This window comes from Centroberyx gerrardi, chromosome 24, assembly GCF_048128805.1.
Source record: "Centroberyx gerrardi isolate f3 chromosome 24, fCenGer3.hap1.cur.20231027, whole genome shotgun sequence".
Taxonomy (NCBI): Eukaryota; Metazoa; Chordata; class Actinopteri; order Beryciformes; family Berycidae; genus Centroberyx; species Centroberyx gerrardi.
The window spans coordinates 1,754,760-1,772,126 of record NC_136020.1 but is presented as its reverse complement, the minus strand read 5'-3'; the positions used below and the strand labels follow the sequence as shown (position 1 = coordinate 1,772,126).

General features: G+C 42.3%; 1 protein-coding gene across 1 annotated transcript; it reads left to right on the top strand.

The window, feature by feature from the left end:
• Nucleotides 1-2,820: 2,820 nt before the first annotated feature.
• wif1 (wnt inhibitory factor 1) lies at nucleotides 2,821-17,053 on the top strand. The gene is made up of 10 exons (XM_071917291.2): nucleotides 2,821-3,036; nucleotides 3,193-3,332; nucleotides 8,703-8,811; nucleotides 8,900-9,040; nucleotides 11,723-11,818; nucleotides 12,585-12,680; nucleotides 12,865-12,960; nucleotides 14,395-14,490; nucleotides 15,066-15,161; nucleotides 16,545-17,053. Exons 1-10 carry the CDS (start codon nucleotides 2,898-2,900, stop codon nucleotides 16,673-16,675), a joined length of 1,140 nt encoding a protein of 379 aa, XP_071773392.1. The 5' UTR covers nucleotides 2,821-2,897; the 3' UTR covers nucleotides 16,676-17,053.
• The last annotated feature ends 314 nt before the right edge of the window (nucleotides 17,054-17,367 follow it).

The following is a 17,367-nucleotide window of genomic DNA, read 5'->3' as shown; positions in this document are numbered from 1 at the left end:
AGACTATTAAACTGTCATTATTTCTCTATGTTTATGTCAGTCGTCTACCAAACTAACGCTCTTACTGTGCGGCTTGGTGGAGGTTGTAGAGTGATGCTGAGTGAACGTGTCTCAGCAGGCCCATGCAGACAGACTGGAGGTTAATATGAAGCCAACTGGTTACAGCCTGTCTGTGTCTGACTCGACCCGACTAGAGGACGGCGGGGCACGCAGTCTAAAACCTCTTTATCTTTGAAAATTCATCATCACAGAAATATACATTTGTCTCTATTAGTTAAGGTTAAGCATAAGGTCAGCAGTGAGGCCAGCGTTGGGACAGTGTGGTTGTTTATAATAAACTTTTTAGTGTAAACAGTAAGCTCAATAGAGGATTGTGAGTTTTAGACCTGTGGTAATGTCAGAAGAATATAGTATTCATAGTACTAGGCCTATAGTCACGTCATTATACATTATGGTGTATTTTATGCAATCTAATTACATCTGTGGTGTTATTCTGAGTTAGCCTGTTAATATGAGGCATAAGGACATTGTATTTGTTACAGTTCTAAACAATTAATGTCCATTTTAGTTTTATATAGTCTATAAATTATTTTCTAAAGTCTTTATCTTGTTTTTGTCCTGATAAAGTTTCAATAAGATAGGATCAAACTTTATCTTATCTTTAATTAGGTTGCTGCAGCAGCATAAAGTAATAGGGGGGAAAAAAAACAGAATATAAGCACACAGCTTGAATACAAAAGAAGCAATAAAAACTGTAGAAATAACATTTAAAAGTAATAAATAGAATCTAAGCAATTATGGGAATATGTAACCCTCCAAATATAAAAAGCATCTAAATAGATAGGTCTTAAGAAAGACATTTTTAGGAAGTTCTTAAAAAAGTTTGTAAGTGCAATTCCCCCAAATTTTCCCCAAATCATCATTCTCATCTACAAGCTTCTCTTGGCTTCTTTCTTAGGAACTTCTCAAATAGGGCCTACAGCAACCGCAATGTAAACAAGCATAAAAGGAGGTTTTCCTCCTGAGCTGTAACCCACAGTACTACAGTACAACAATTATTTAGGGTGGCTATATTTATGGTTTACTTCAATAAGTCACTTCAAGTATAAGAAAAGGCTCATACTTTGGTCTAATTTGCTTCTTTTCGAATACATGAGACATAGACCAATTGAAAATAGTGACAAGTTAAGCTAACAATAAAATGTTGAGCTTAAAATGTAACATACAGTAAGTAAAACTATTAATACTTTGAATTCAAAGGAGGATGGTTATCTTAAAGTTAAGGGGAAACAAATTATGAAGAAATAGGCTATGAGAACTTTGCTTTCAAGAATGCCATGTAGGCCTATTCTCATTTATTTATTACATTTTTTTCTTAGGAAGGAAAATAAGAAGAAACTTAAGAAAATACTTAAGAACTATTTTGTTGAATATCAACTTTTCTTAAGACCAAAGTTCAGAATAAATGTAAGAATATTTTTTTCCTGAGAGGGTTTTTTGAATCCAGCCCCCTGGTGTTTTTCACACTGTTGAAATAATAATAATGGGATTCATTTCCGATAAATCATAACAACCAAAATCATTGTAGTAAAGTGTGTCTGATTTTGTTGAAAGGAAATTGTGATTTGAACTTTCCCTCAGACAGGGACAGTCCAGGCTAATCCATTTTTCAGACAGATGCATGTGACTTCCAGAGACGTTTACCTTTGAGAGCCCATGAACCTTTGAGACGGAGCAATGCAGCAGACCACACAGGAGGATGATTTGTCTTCCACCCAAACATCCACCTCCCTGCTCTGCCTGCCTTCACCCTGGCACACTTTCAAACACACACACCGCTTTCTGACATGCAGAAATCAAGTTAACAAATCTGCTAAGCTAAAATCCTGTTGAAATGCCTTAACGCATTAAAAGGAGATTCAAACAACTAGGGAAAGGACTCCATTCATTAAAGAGGAAGCTGTATGTGACCAAAGCCAATCACAAGTCAATAGAAATATTTTAGAATAACAGTAAAGACATCAAAACTATGCACTAACATAAATGGAGTGAGCAAAAAAAGTGTGAAACAAATCTAAACTGTCTTATATTTTAGATTCTTTAAAGTAGCCACACTTTGCCTTGGAAAGAAATTCATACATAGGCATCAACTTCACTGTTTATATTTGTCTAACAAACAAATTTCATTTAAGCATAAGCCTTTAGATCAAAATGGCTTTAAGATAATGAAAAACATACATTAAATCCTCTACGAACCAGTAATCCCTTAAAATAACCTTATGTTTTCATTCATTTACATGAATTCACCCCTTAATTCATGCAAAATCCCATTGAAACCCCCTTAAACACCCCCTTCATTTTGACTCCTTACTTTCTAATTTAATGAATTGAATGAAAATCCAGGGAGACAGGAACGTTTCCACGAATAACTGACCTGTAAACCATGCACAAAAGGCATGAAAAATCCCTTAGTGTCTTCATGAATCAACCCATGAATAAATCCCTTATAAACCCATGATACTAACCTTACTTTTTTTTTTAGAGCTATGTTATGTTTAATGGATAATACATGTTTATGTAATGGAGAAATTAAGGATATTTCAGGGACAAAATTAAGGGGTTTGGTGTCCCAAGTATTGACTGGTACTGTCACCCTGTCTCCCCCCACATCTACACCCACTAAATGAAGTAATTAGCAGTCTGTCCGGACACCAGCCCGCCTCTGCCCCCTAGTGTCGGGCTGTCCGCCCTGCAGCCCCGCTGAGCTATAAGACGCAGCTCTGCGCTTCATTCCAGCAGCAGTAACCGGCGGACAGTACAGTGCACAGCGGGCTGACAAACTTCAGCACAAAGCCAGCAGGGAAACCCATCAAGTAAAACATTTGCAACTGTTCAGGATGGTCACCGACACACCTGTCCTCCGCCTCGCCATTCAGAGCTGCTTTCTGCTGCTTGTGGGGGCTTTGGTGAGCAAAGCACAGGACCAAGGAAGTTTGTTCATGTGGATTGATGCCAACCAAGCAAGGATCCTAATTGGTAAACACAACTCCACTTTACTTTGCCACTAGATGTATTAATTGGAATTTTTTTTTTTTATTCTTGCATGCATTCATTCAAAACTTGAAATGGTAACTTTGAAATGGGCAAAAATGTGTGTCATCTCGGTATGTTGAACTTTTGTTTTGCTGGCAGGGTTTGAGGAGGATATTTTGATTGTGTCCGAGGGGAAAATGGCTCCGTTCACTCATGACTTCAGAAAGGCGCAGCAGCGGATGCCCGCGATCCCTGTCAATATCCAGCATGTCAACTTCACCTGGCAAGCCACGCAGCAGGTAGGACACACTGCTGGACTTATCAGTAAAACACTTAGCAAAGGCTGCAGATCATGTGAAGAATGCATGTCAGAGAGTTGTGATGTACACAAAAGAGGGCATTTTAATGAAGTCTAACTCTACAATAGGCCTGTTTGATTGACAGCTGATTGACAGCTCCCCCATAAACTCACCCTACCCACCTTTTTATTTGCGGAATAGAGTTTGCCACCTTTTTAGGCTGGCATAAATATTTTTTTTTAATATCAATTCATCTTGTAAGTACTATCAAACTGATGTAATTTATGTAATAGAGCCTTTTTAAATGGGAAAAAAAGCAGAAATCAATGCTTTTCTGTAAACATAATTGCTTTTTGTTGATACACACAGTTTGACCACCTTTTTATTTACCACTACATGACTTGTTGACACTCATTATATAATAGCATATTTTCTGCTCATTTGCGCGGCTGCGGAGCGCAGTTTTATTAATCCCCGCTCCCACTGCGGAGTCTGTGGTGAAGAGCTGATCAGACGTGTGGAAAAGAGGCGAACAGAGGAGGACTCTGACCACTCTCCTTTTTAATATTCTAATTGCCATCTCCTGCGGTATTTTACATGTCGGTGTGGTGGAGCTGCCGCCGCGGATCAAAGCCTCTTCAGCCATGTGCCAAACATCTGGCCCGGCCTGTGAGGAGCCGCTGGCTGGCTGTGGACGGCTGACCACCACACAGGCTCAGAGAACTTCGTGAAATGAGCACGAACTCTGAACCGCAGGTTATGTGTCGTGCGTGTTGTGGACACGCATTACGTGAGCATTCCTCCACTACAAATTGGAGTATGTGACAATAGCAGGAATAGGACGCGCCATTTTCACGTTTGTCACGTGAGTTAGCTAACGGTTACGTTTAGGCAAGAAAAACAACTTTGGTTAAGGTTAGCTTTAGCTGTAGGCAACTAAAGATACATTTGCTTACGGTTAGGCAACTAAAACAACTTGGTTAAGGTTAGGGTAAAGTTTTAGTCATGGTTAATATGGAAAGCTTCACTCCCAGTAAGTAGAAAAGTGGTGTGTTGGGAATTGAACCCGGGTCATCAAGGTAAATGTATCCGCCCATCCACCCCTCCCCGCTGACCTCAACACCTTTACTTTCCACCTCGTTATTCAATGTCAAACTACTACCTGTTTCTAGTTGTCTGACCCTCCTAATCCTTTCCTGGTGGGGAAATTTCTCTCACTTTTACCTTAACTGGCATTTGAAGACACCATGCTCATTTCACCAAATTTCAGGACACCAGGATCTGAGTGTGTCAAACTGATTTATATGCGGAGGGGTAAAATAATACATTAATGCTTTTCTAAAAATCAAACAGATTTTTGTTGTATTGGTAGATGCCTTATGATGATCACAGACTGGAGGTCGTAGTTTACACTGCTTTTTATCTACCACTACATCGCTGTGTACGCTACATCACATTACAGCTGCATACATCAGGAAAATATTGCTAAAGAAAACACAGTAAAGAAAGTGGAATGTTATATGCTATATCATGGACTATTCATTATCTTGTTAAACGTTAAAACTCTTGCTATGTTGTCACAATTCTGTCTCGTCTCTCTTCATTGTGGAGTTTGAAAACTTAGAGTGTGGCTTGCCTTCTTTCCTTTAAAACATAAGAAAATAAATTAACAGTTGATTTAACAGAGCTTTAGTACTTTCTGGAGACCCAGGAGCCTCTGAAACACAGATTAGGTGTTGTGGACACGAAAAATGTGAAGATTACGTTCCTCCACAACGAATTGGACACATCATTTACATGTGTTCATCACAGGAAAAAGTTACAACAACTTTGGTTAAGGTTAGGATTAGGTTTTGATAATGGTTAAATAAGATTTTTTTTTGCTGAAAATGAAAACTCCACTCACTGTAGAAAACTTTAGTTGGGTTTTGAACCTGGGTCGTCAGAGTTGAAGGTAAATGTATCCACCCATCCGCCCCCCCGACCTCCTCACCCTTAATTTCCACCTAGCTGTTTCAATGTCAAACTACTGCCTGTTTCTAGTTGTGTCTCCTCCATGTAATCCTTTCCTGATGGGGAAAGGGATTTCTCTCACCAAGCATATTGTTTGTATTTCAAGACATTGGGCTCATTTCACAAAATTTCATGAGACCAGGTGGCTTGTGCAATACTGTACACAGGTCAGCGATGTGACCTCAACCCCGCAGTTTTCATTCATCTCTCAAACGACTGTCTACATGTAGTCTACGATACAACTGACATCTCCTGAGAAGAAAGATGGATTCACTACAAATGGAAACATGGAAGCATATTGTAAGGACATGTACACAGGAGGAGGCACTTCTCCGTTAACTACTCATGACAGCTGGAATACTTAAAAGTGAATCTCTCTCTCCGTCAAAGTAATGAATGACCCGTTTCTCATGAGATCATCCACAGAGTCACTGCAACAAATCACAGATGAAGGCGACCGACTGGAGTTCGTACACGAGCGTCTTTTCTCTTGGCGCGTTGATGTCGGGCCTAACTAATGGTGTGTCCACACACACTGAGATCATAATCCACAAATGGCATGTCGAGGCGGCCAATGAGAGGTAGAGTGAAAGAGAGAGAGCGGGCCCTTCTCTTTCCTGGGCTCGGTTACCCCCACACTTCAAAGGCCTCCGCCGAGGCTTAGGAACAAAGGCCCCCGGCATAAAAGGCTGGCCGCCAGAGTTATCTGTGTCGGTTATTACCATTCAGCTGCAGGATTAGCCGGCTTCTCCACACGGCTTGTGTACTTTTCCCCTCATCAAACGGGGCAAAGCTTTATACACTGGGAATTTTCGCAGGGAGGAAAATGGCTGCGTCTCCCTGTTTGTGCTTTCATCTCGTTTCTGGCTTTTTTTGTGCGTGTTTTGCCGCGCCGCCACAATCATCTGACAAGTGTGTAATTTTCAAAGGGAGAAGACATTATTTAGGGTGAGGAGCCTCCGATTTTTTTCAGATGGAGGATACAATTGTTCTCACAAATAAGGACCTTCTCTCACTCACACTCACACACACACACACACACACACACACACTACAACATCCATTCACTGGAGCTGAATTGTTGCTGTGATTGATTAGCACAAACAAATTTACAGCCCTACCTTCCAGTGCGTTTTTTGCTCATGATAAATCTCCATGATGAAAGCTAATGACTCTCTGCCAAACCATCAGAAAGATCAACAGTTTCAATGTGGCCTTTTATGGATTTAAGTGTTTTACTGCTTGTTTTGTGTTGCCCCAAGTTTTGCTCCAGCTTTTGCCCCAGAGGGGACTTTGGCCCCAAAAGAGTTGGTTCCTTGACGCCATCAAGCTTGAGAGTAGGGGTTGACTCAGGGGTGAATTCACAGTGTCATTGTGAATGCAATCTGCGCTGTCTTAACGTCCAGTTCACCAAAGAAACTGTGCAAATAATAATAATAATAAGTAATAAGTAATTGCGCAGACACGCCCACAGAGTTAGCACTGGTCGCAGTTAGATATGAGATCAAAGAACGTCTTCGGTCCAAGCCGTGGTAATGCGCCCTTTCAATGGCTTGCAGAACATCCGAAACTGATCCGCTGATAGACACCCCAGAGATACAGGTGTCTGGAAGGAGCCAGATGCAAGAACCTGGAGTGTCGACAGCAGTTTTATCAGTCTCATCCTTGATCTCATCAAGGAAGTCAATAATTGTATGACTTCGCAACCTGTAACGGCGAATAATTTCCATCTCGGTTAACTGAAACTGGGATGTTGGCAATGCCTTCTCCTGGCTACAATCACAGCTGCCATAGTGAGCATCACATCTCTTTTAAACCTCTATTACCGCCAGCTTTCGGAAGGTCATAACAGTTTCACCTTAATTGCAAGTGGCAATTAGCGATGATCTTTGTGAATTGGATGCACCCTGTAATGAGCCTCATATGCATAGAAAGGGGTCGTTTTTCTGCCGAAATGCATCTGGATAACTGAATTTAAATATGCATGAACAGCGATGGCGCACTCTGTGACTATTTCCTCGGCGGCACAATTAAGTGCGCTTTCCACCCACTGCTGGTGGCTTGTGAATCACATTTTTTTGCAATGGTCTGACGGCCGCAAAAGCGTCATAGTCCTTTTGTGAATTCATTCCTGGGAGTCTAAACTGAGTTGACAGTTGACTCTTGGTATCTGTCAATTATGCTTATTTGATTTTTTTGTGCCAATTTCACAATATACCACACTAAAAAATACTAGCACCGTTGTCAAATTCTATTACCGTGATTACTGTCTTTATTGTTATATTGTCTATAGCCACAGGAAAGCGCCTTCTCCCATCATTAACAATGAGGTTAGATATTAAATAGTATCATATTATCAATTTACTGCCTATAGGTGAGCACAGATAAATGAACCAAGTGTTTGCTCGTTCTAACTTGCATACGCTGAGCTGAAGATGACAGACTGCTTGTGTTAATCATAAATTTGCGACAGAGTTGACAAATTAACATTAAGCTGGCTTCAGGTGCCTGTGGGAAATATCAGCTTTACGAGTTAGATGCGCATGAACAATATAAACATGGGGTAAAAATGACAGGGAGAGTCTGGATTATCTATGATCCCCAAGTTAAGACAAACTGCTAAAAGTTCAGTATAGAGCTTAATGTAAAAAGGTCCAATGTGAAGATTTAATAAAACAACACAAATAAAACAAGTGGGATATATCCAGTCAGTATAGGCCTAGTGTTCTATATGTACAAAAGTGATGATGTTTAATAAAATGCAGTGCAAACATGCAGTGTTTTGCCTATTTTTTTAACACTAATAGCAAGATTTCAGATTTCAAATTTTGATGAAAAAATTGATACCTTCCCATGTCTAGTCCATAAAATAGCTAATTGTTTAGCTGCTTTAACATGAAGGCGGGACATCTCCCTTTATTTCACAATGGAGTAGACACTGTGTGCTTAGTCTACTGCTTATCGTCCGTTGGAGAAAGTACCTCATCATCACCATCTCCACAGTGTGGCAATTCTTTTACACTTAAAGTTGACAAAGTCACTAGAAATATGTAGCAGAGGTACAATACAAATCATACAATGTGAAAGCACATGAACTCATTTGACAGAACTTTCTTCCTAAGGCTTATTAAGGCTATGGTTTACCTTCCTATGGTTTAATCTGTAGGAGTCGAGGAGTCGATATCAGAAACTCCCATAATAAGGAACAGAGTCAGAATTGACTCCAGAAATCTGGTAATGCTTCAATGAATCTTATAATACAAAGTGGACAATTTTCCCCTTCTCCCAGTGCTGAGGAGTGAAGTGCCCCCTGCTGGCTCCTCTTCATGTCTCAGTGTTTCTTCATGTGTGTTGCAGGCAGAGTATTTCTATGAGTTCCAGACCCTACGCTCCCTGGACAAAGACATCATGGACAACCCGACAGTCAATGTTCCCCTGCTGGGCAGCGTACCGCACAAACCCTCAGGTCAGCACCGAGCCTCCTAACCTGCCGCTAAACCTCGCTGTCACTGGTTCCAGCCTACACAGTGTGTGTTTTCTCTTGTCTGTGTTAGTGGTGCAGGTCGGTTTCCCCTGTCTGGGAGACCAGGACGGTGTGGCAGCCTTCGAGGTGACCATCCTGGTAATGGACGCCGGTGGTAACGTCATCCTCAGGACGCCACACAACGCCATTTTCTTTAAAACCTGCCAGAGAGGTGAGGATGAATACACAGCATAGGTGTAGATTTGGGGGGAGGGCAGCAGTCATGTCCTCCTCAATATTAGGAGAAGGATGAATTGTCCTGTCAATTATTTGTCTCAAATGCATATGTTGTGTTGTTAGTTTCTGTGCAGTTTTGAAGTAGGGGAGAGCGGGGTAAGATGAGCTAGTTTTTACTCAAAATGTTATTTTGGCAAGGAAAAATGAGACATACCTAAAACAAATGCTTCCACCCATATTTCAGGATGTTGACTTTCAACTTAACTGGTAAGAATGCAGCTAAAAGAAAGAAGAATGAAAATACAACTTCTTAAAAAATGGCTGGCTCAATATGCCCCTTGGCTTTTGGCTCAACTTACCCCATAGCCACCTTTTTGAAAAAAGTTAGTTTACACACTAGTTCACTGCTAAACTTTAGCAATTAATTCGCAATTTGCAATAAATTCATGTGGTTTTAGTTCTTGGTAGTAGACCAACATTTACTGTATATATGTTTGAATGTAGCTAAATTGGTATTGAGACAGCAGCCATTAAACAATGAATGTAACAATTGTACTTTTTGTTGCAAAAAAACAGTTTTATGAGCATAAATGTACTTACTACTTGTCCTATGTGGTTGGTTCCATCGCAGCCATGTTGAAATCAAAGTCTCTTCCTACATGCCTGGTCACATGACACATAATGCGTACCATTGCTAGGATACAGGAGGTGGTTCAACTCACCCACTGGCTCATCTTACCCCACTCTCCCCTACTACTGTGATTTACTGAAGTACGTTTTGATTTTGGTCACACGAAAATGGAGCCCTTCTCCCAGCTGTTTGAAACTCCCTTTAATGCCTTTGTAAAGGAAGTTTGACAACAAATTAGACAGCCATGTTTCATATTTTGATTGTTTGCCCTTCAGATCAAGGTTCAGTTTAATGTCTTACTGTATTTATAACTCTTTCTCATGTAAATTTGAATCATTTGTTTCAAACTTGCAGACGAACTAATGAAAAACAGATTTGCATTTAGTCTACCACGAGTCCCATAGTATGTAAGCGTGATTTACTGCACAGGGTTTGATCAAGAGTGTGCGCCCCCAAAGTTGAAATGAAACCCCTTGGTTCACGTGTCTCCCCAGTGGGCTACGATGATGGCTTCCATGGTCCTACCAGCAAATACCCTCACACTGCTCTCCCTCACTCTGACCTCGGCACTGGCTGAGATTGCAAAGCCGACCCTAACTTGAAATACACTGCGCTGTATTCACACTGTACTTAGACCGCCTATTGTTGTGAGTGGAGTTAGTATAGTAGCTTGGCGGAGCAGGATGTATGTCAGCCATAGATCCCTGTGGATAAGGTCAGGCCCACATCACCAGTGGGAAGAGTAATTGGATCCGATTGGAGCTCCATGTGTCTGGCTGTGCTGTGGAATGTAGAGTGGAAGCAGCCTGGCGGTGCTGCTGCTTAAACCAAACATAATCTCTGCTGCTAATCAGCATCCGGCACAAAGGCCATTTCTGGGTTATGATGTCATGTGAATGCCCCCCCCCCCCCACACACACACACACACACACACACACACACCCCACCCCCTACAGCTCTATACACGCAGGGATACTGTAGACGGATTGACATACATACATGCATGTACACACATATGCACACATGCAGGATCAGTTAAGCATGTATGCATACAACTGACCCACACACACATAACCTGACAGTATTGTGTACATCCTAGATCTGCTCCTTTCAGCAGCATTTCTCAGCAACAGCTGCCTAACCAGTGAATTACACCAGTTGATATCAGTTACAGGAAGCCATGCAACAAACCAGACTTCAAAAGTGACTTTGGTTACATGTTCCAGCAGTCTGAGTCACGTTATATAGTGTGTAAGTGTGCACCTGACTGATTAGCTACTGTATTTTAACATGATTTATCAAAGAGTTGACTTCACATTGGCCTTAAGGCACATATGGTTTTAGACCAGCTCAATAAATGCCCCTGTTTAAGCAGCATATAAGATATGGGCCTATGGGGTGGTGAGTTAAACATTTAATGCATGCCTAACACTATTCAGTGAAATATTACCAATATTAAACATTTATTTTAAAGTAGCTGAAAAGAAACGTTGGCTTTGTTGAGTATGCTGAAGGTACATGTCACGTTGATTGGATCCCGGCAGAACAAACTCAAACCAGACTCTCCCACCAGATGGGACTTGCTGCTACGAGACAAGCACACCGCCATATACTACCTTTTTATTTCCTTCATGAGAGTGCAAATATCGTTGCCAGCTTTAGCCAAAGGCAACTGGACATCTCCTCCAAATCCCTTGGACACCACTTTGGTTTGTAGACGCAGAGGAAATTGTCTGAGAAACAAAGTCCGCTGCCGTTTTTCTCTGCTGCCTCCTATTGTGACTCTAGGGCATTTAGCAGTGAAGAGCCCTCATACTCCAAACTGAAAAGGTTCCACTGTGTTTGACAGTGCTGTTGACATTATACACCCACCTCAAAGCTTCCCTAAATGTTGTTGGGTGAAGCCCTGGTATTCGCCGCTTTGAAGCCGCCTCTGCTATGGAAGTCAACAGCATCTCGGTGGAATGTCCGCCCGCCTTGAAGTGGGAGGCTTCAGACCAATCCCACCGCTCCTACATGACTTGTTGTTTTTCTCTGTCTCTGCAGCGAAGTGTCCTGGCGGTTGTCGGAATGGAGGCTTCTGCAATGAAAGGCAGGTGTGTGAGTGTCAGGACGGTTTCTATGGACCACACTGTGAAAAAGGTACATTTCCCACCACATCGTCCCCAACGAGAAGCCCTTCCTAAATGTCATGTATTTCATGTCCGTGCATCTCTGACAGGGTTGTAGATGGTTCTTAGTTAATGACTGACAAATATAGCCTATGGCTAAAGGCGGCAGTGTGGTAACAACAAAGTTGAACTTACCCAAAATAGAAACACTCTTGAACACGTTGCTGCATACTCAATGCGGCTGGATATTATTCATTTACGGTCACAGTGTGTGAAGAATTTGAGTAGTAAGATATCACAGATTTGGCTGTAATTTGGTGGCGCACACCATAAACATGACATTTGCAGTTAGGTAGTACATCCAGAAAATCATAAAACTCACACATCCGTCTGTATGCAGACTTGTTAAATGGAGGGATTTTGATCTATCAGGTTGGGTGGCACAAGCCTGTTTTTCATGCATTTTCAGCTTTAAACAGGGGTTTTAGAGACTTATCCAGACTTGAATGGTTGAAAATGGAGTCCATTTATTCTCTGTGTACTTCTACTTTGTGGCATGTGAAGCATTGCTGAGGCACCTAGAAATGCTGAGTATATTGGTTGTATTTTATGTTTTTCCTCCACATATTTATTTACATGGCTTTAGGGCATTTGACCATTCCACCGTAGAAGCGTTCACAATGTGAAATGATAATATGTGGCCTGTTCATTGGCCTCTGCTGGTCCACTGGAAACTCCTAAGAGTAAATGAGGAAGTCATAGTAGATGTAGTGATGTAGTTTCTGTAATCCTTCCAGCTCTTTGCTCACCCAGATGTCTGAACGGTGGTTTGTGTATGAGTCCAGGAGTGTGTATCTGCCCGCCGGGTTACTTTGGCGACAGCTGTGATAAAGGTACAGTACACCCAAACCCTCCAACATCCTCCTCCAGTATGAGGCGTTAATTAATCTATGAACTATTAGTATTACTATTAGTCAGGTGGTGAGCTTGAAACTAGCACTAAGCACCCATGCACCTACAGGCATTTTCAAACCTTTAATGTGGTCTAATGACGTCTGCTGTTTCTTCTGTCTGCAGCGAACTGTAGCGCCACCTGTCTGAACGGAGGAACATGTTTCCACCCAGGGAAGTGCATCTGTCCTGCTGGCTATGAGGGAATTCGCTGCGAACTCAGTGAGCGGCGCTTTCTTTTTTTTGGTGTTTGAAACTCTACTTGTTTTTCATTTTTTTGTCTTCTACTGTCTGACACTGGGAGCTGCCCAGTACAACCATAGTCTTCTACTGTCCATCTACTGCACACTATCCTAATTTTTGTTTTCATGCAGTAAGTAAGTAAGGGAAAGTCGTCAATTAATTTCATGTTCTTGCGTCTACACCTTCAGCAAAAGGTTACCAGATTTAAAACAAAATGTATAGTTACGTTTCTCCAACTGGAGATGTTGCATGACCTCTCTAATCCAGACTTTGTGAATGGGGGCGGGGGGGAGGAGATCGGGTAACAAACCGCTTTCTTTTAATCACCCAGAATCCTTAAGTTTGTGAGCGCTCCTCGGTTTTGTCGTTAAACTGCGACACTGACGTCACCTCCTCCAAGATCACAAATAAAACCCCAAAATTTGCCGTCAGACCAGTGGCAGCAGGGCGGAGGTCTGGAGGAGCGTTTTCATGCCTTTTTCACTGCGGGCGGAGGAAGCCGCTGAAGGCGAAACCAACTCGGCGATTAACACACGCACACAAACACAGATCTCCAACACTGGGTTAAACCTTTCCATTAATTACAGAGCCGGCGAATGTCCACATTATGCAGCAAACTGGTGTTATTTTTGACCTTGCGAGAATGTGTCCCAGTCGGTCCAAAATTTGGCGAACCCATGTAAAACCAGTCCTTTATTTCCAGCTCATAGTGGGCTGTAATGTGCCACAAGAGGGATCAAACAACATCTGAAATCTGATCACACGGCGAGTATCAAAAACGCCACTTTTCACACATAAATCCTCAAAGTAAGTGATATCGCATTAAGCGTCTGTGAATTTGAAAAGCGCTTTGAAAAGAAAAAAGCGACAAGAATCAGCCGTACGGGCTTTAAGTTGCTCTGCTGCCTTGTTTCTCTTTCATTTTTTGTCAAGAGTTCCCTATTGTCTCTTTCCACGGATATGAATTTCATTACTCTGTCAGAGAACAAAGAAAGCGCTGAAACTCAGTAGGTGTTGATCAAATATGCAGGCAGAGCAGAGTCTTTCAGATCACTCCTCTCACACCAGGACTCTGGTTTTGAAAGGTGTTGAATTTCCTTTTTACACCTCGACTTGTCATTTTCCGAGTCTCTGCTGTCTCTTCAGTGACAGAAACCCCCCGGGGCTTCATGAGAAGTAATTGTTAACTCGACACTACGACCGGCAAAGTGGATAGCGGCGTTTCATCGACATTTCATTACCTGCTGCGGTCCACGCCCAAAGTGAGGCATCCCTTCTAGAATAATACCGCTTGACAATGCGGGTGGAGAGGCAGGATCCAGGTCTGCAGGCCTACAGGAAGAGAATGGAATGGAGGACTCTTGACTGAATATTTCAGAGAAGTCATCTGTCTCTTCGATCGTATCTTTGCAGGTAAATGTCGTCAGCCCTGCAGAAATGGAGGGAAGTGCACTGGGAGGAACAAGTGCAAATGCAGCAAGGGATTTCATGGTGACCTCTGCTCCAAAGGTCAGTATGTTCATGTATATTTGCTGTAAATTCAGTAAGCCCTACTACTGTTATTTTGCACACTCCAAAAATGCTGTAATCCCGACTTTTTCCCATACTTTCCATCGATACACTTTACTGAATATGTGTTGACATTGTTGGTTGCGCATGTTTATAAAACCCCAATTCACTATATTCCTGTTTGTATTAAATTGTATGTTTAAATTCTATTTTTCCCTGCTGGACTGGAGTACAACCTTGACCACCTATTAATCACTGACACCAAAATTCTGACTGCATGTACCTGGAGTTGAATTTAAGACACATAACAGAGAGAGGAGGGAGGGAGGGGGGATGGACATACTGAGGTCAAGAGCTGTGATTGGTTGGGAAAAGCCAAAGAAACAATAGGCCTTTTTTGGCATATTTTAGAGTAACAACTCATGCCAGTGTATTTTGATGTAAGAATGCGAAGCTGCTAATTTTCCCACAAGGATCTTTAAAGTTTCATCTAATGTTATTGAATCAGTCCTCATGTATGACAGTCTTCATGTTGTAAATCTGTGTGTATGTGTGTGTGTGTGTGCGTGTTGCAGCTGTGTGTGAACCCAGCTGCGGGGTACATGGGACCTGTGCAGAGCCCAACAAGTGCCACTGCAAGGACGGCTGGCACGGACGCCACTGCAATAAGAGTGAGTGACGAAACCTGATCAGCCACGATGCTCAAATCCCTAATACACCCACCCCCAACACACACACACACACACCGTACCCCTCCCCCTCCGGCTGCTAACTGCCACCTGAAAGTTGATGAGCACATATAATACTGTGTAATGTTACACCCAGACGCTTTGGTTCTGCTCCATGGAGGCATGAATGAATGAATAAAAACACGCTGCGCTGTCTTTGTAGTTTTCCAATGAAAACACCAAGCCACATGAGAAGAAATGACAGGGGCTCGGAATCCGCAGCGAAACCAGTCGCCCGCTTATTTGTGTTTGTTTGGCTGTGCGTCATTAGCGGCCACGGGAGCGCTTCATTTGTTGCCAAGGAGAAATAGATGATTAGAAACAACAGGAAAACATGACGAGTGCTGAACTCCCCTTGGGGCTTTTCATCGCACTCCGCCCCACCTCTCTATCTTTACGCTTTAATTGCCCTCCCTGTAAGCTGTCACATATTGTCTTCTCTCATACTCTCATATTTCTCGCTTTGTTATATATTACATACACACACATACACACTTTCTTTTGCACATTTTCATTCATACATGTCTACTTAAAGGATAAGGCCGGTGTTTTTTAATGCATTGCTTACCGTCAACAAATCCTATGAAAATAACAAAATCAGCAATGATTTTGTTTTGCCAGCAAATCTCGTCCATGTAGCCGGTGCCCAATGAAGCCATATCCCAGCAGCCATAGAACTCCATTGTATTAAAAAAACTATTAAAAACACGTCAAAGAGCCATGCTGTTGCTCTGGCAGCATATTTCATCATCGCGATGCACCGGGCCAGCCGACTTTTTCCTCAAACAACTTAATAAGCCAACTGTAAACACTTTGCGATCTCTGGAAAGTAGTTCCGTAGCACCGAAAATAGTCCCTGGCGTAATGAAGAATTTGTTCCCATTTGAATTTGATTTGGTAATAACTACAACAGTCTGACTTTTCGTGGTAACAGTTAGCGATTTTTAAAATTGAAACTATGTCTTTGTGAGCTGTATTTAAAGGTTTTTAGCTTACAATTGGAGCCAATGACTTCCGGGTTGATGGCAAAAACGGTACGTGGGAAGTCAGAAAGTAACGGGAGTAGAGCAAACGCATTGTTGATTTTGTTATTTTCATAGGATTTGTTGATGGTAAGCAATGCATTAAAAAACACCAGCCTTATCCTTTAATATGTTGGAATGGTTGGTTGAGTATGTTTATATAGCCCCATTTGCTCTATTCTTATTCCTATGCCTATCCTTTGCTGTGTTCTATTACTACTTGCTGCTGCAGTGACCCAATTTCCCCACTGGGATCACTAAAGTTTCATCTAACCTAATCTTGCTCTGCCCTCTCCTCTACCAGGGTACAGAGGGAGTATCTCTGGTAGCCATCGGCTCTCAGCTCCCAAATACAAGCAGCATCCACCCTCCACCAAGAGCACAAAGGAAGCAGAAGACAGCAGCCGGCCAGCGGAGACCAACTACGTGGTTTGAGCGACCACACATCGCCCTGACCAACCCTCTGCAGCAGCCCACCACCTAGTCGGGGATTCCTACCCACTACAACAACTTGCTACCTACCCCGACACCTGCAACCCCTCCTCTTACGGGCCGAGTTCCCAGCTGCTCCTAAACCACACCGTAGAGCTCATTACAACACCACGTACACTCTGTTCATCTCGTCCCCTCAGGCCTTGGTCGTTTTCCTGTTTGCCTCTCAATCACGTTTTGTCTGGATTCGAAACCAGCCAGTGTTCCCAGTGCTGCTCTGATGTTATCAGTCTGTGGTGGAAGTCCATGCGTTCACACTGCGAGCGACTTGGTTATTATTCTAGTTATTCTTATAGATGCCCCAGACTGTGGGCGTCTATGTAGCGGTCTGCAGCTACCAAGTTTTGAACAGGCAGTTATTTTGGTATTACCTTTCATAACATTACATTTTGATTAGTTAACATAGCTGGCTAGCAAGTAAAACATGTTGTCCCCCAAGAATGATGCAGGCACACGTTGGGTCAATCGGTAACAAGATGCATCATCCCTCCGAGTTTTGTTAAAATCGGACCAGTGGTGTAGCAGTTACGGCCTTTCAAATTTTGAAATTTTGACCTTTAATTATAGCGCCCCCAATAGGCCAATCGGTGTAATTTTTTAAATGCTGGAACAAGGATATCAGCTAAGTTTCAGAC

Coding starts and splice junctions, on each gene's coding strand:
- wif1 (XM_071917291.2), top strand. CDS start 2,898: ATGGTCACCGACACACCTGTCCTCCGCCTCGCCATTCAGAGCTGCTTT. Junction 3,037..3,192: donor CCAAGCAAGGATCCTAATTG/GTAAACACAACT, acceptor TTTTGCTGGCAG/GGTTTGAGGAGGATATTTTG. Junction 15,162..16,544: donor CGGACGCCACTGCAATAAGA/GTGAGTGACGAA, acceptor CTCCTCTACCAG/GGTACAGAGGGAGTATCTCT.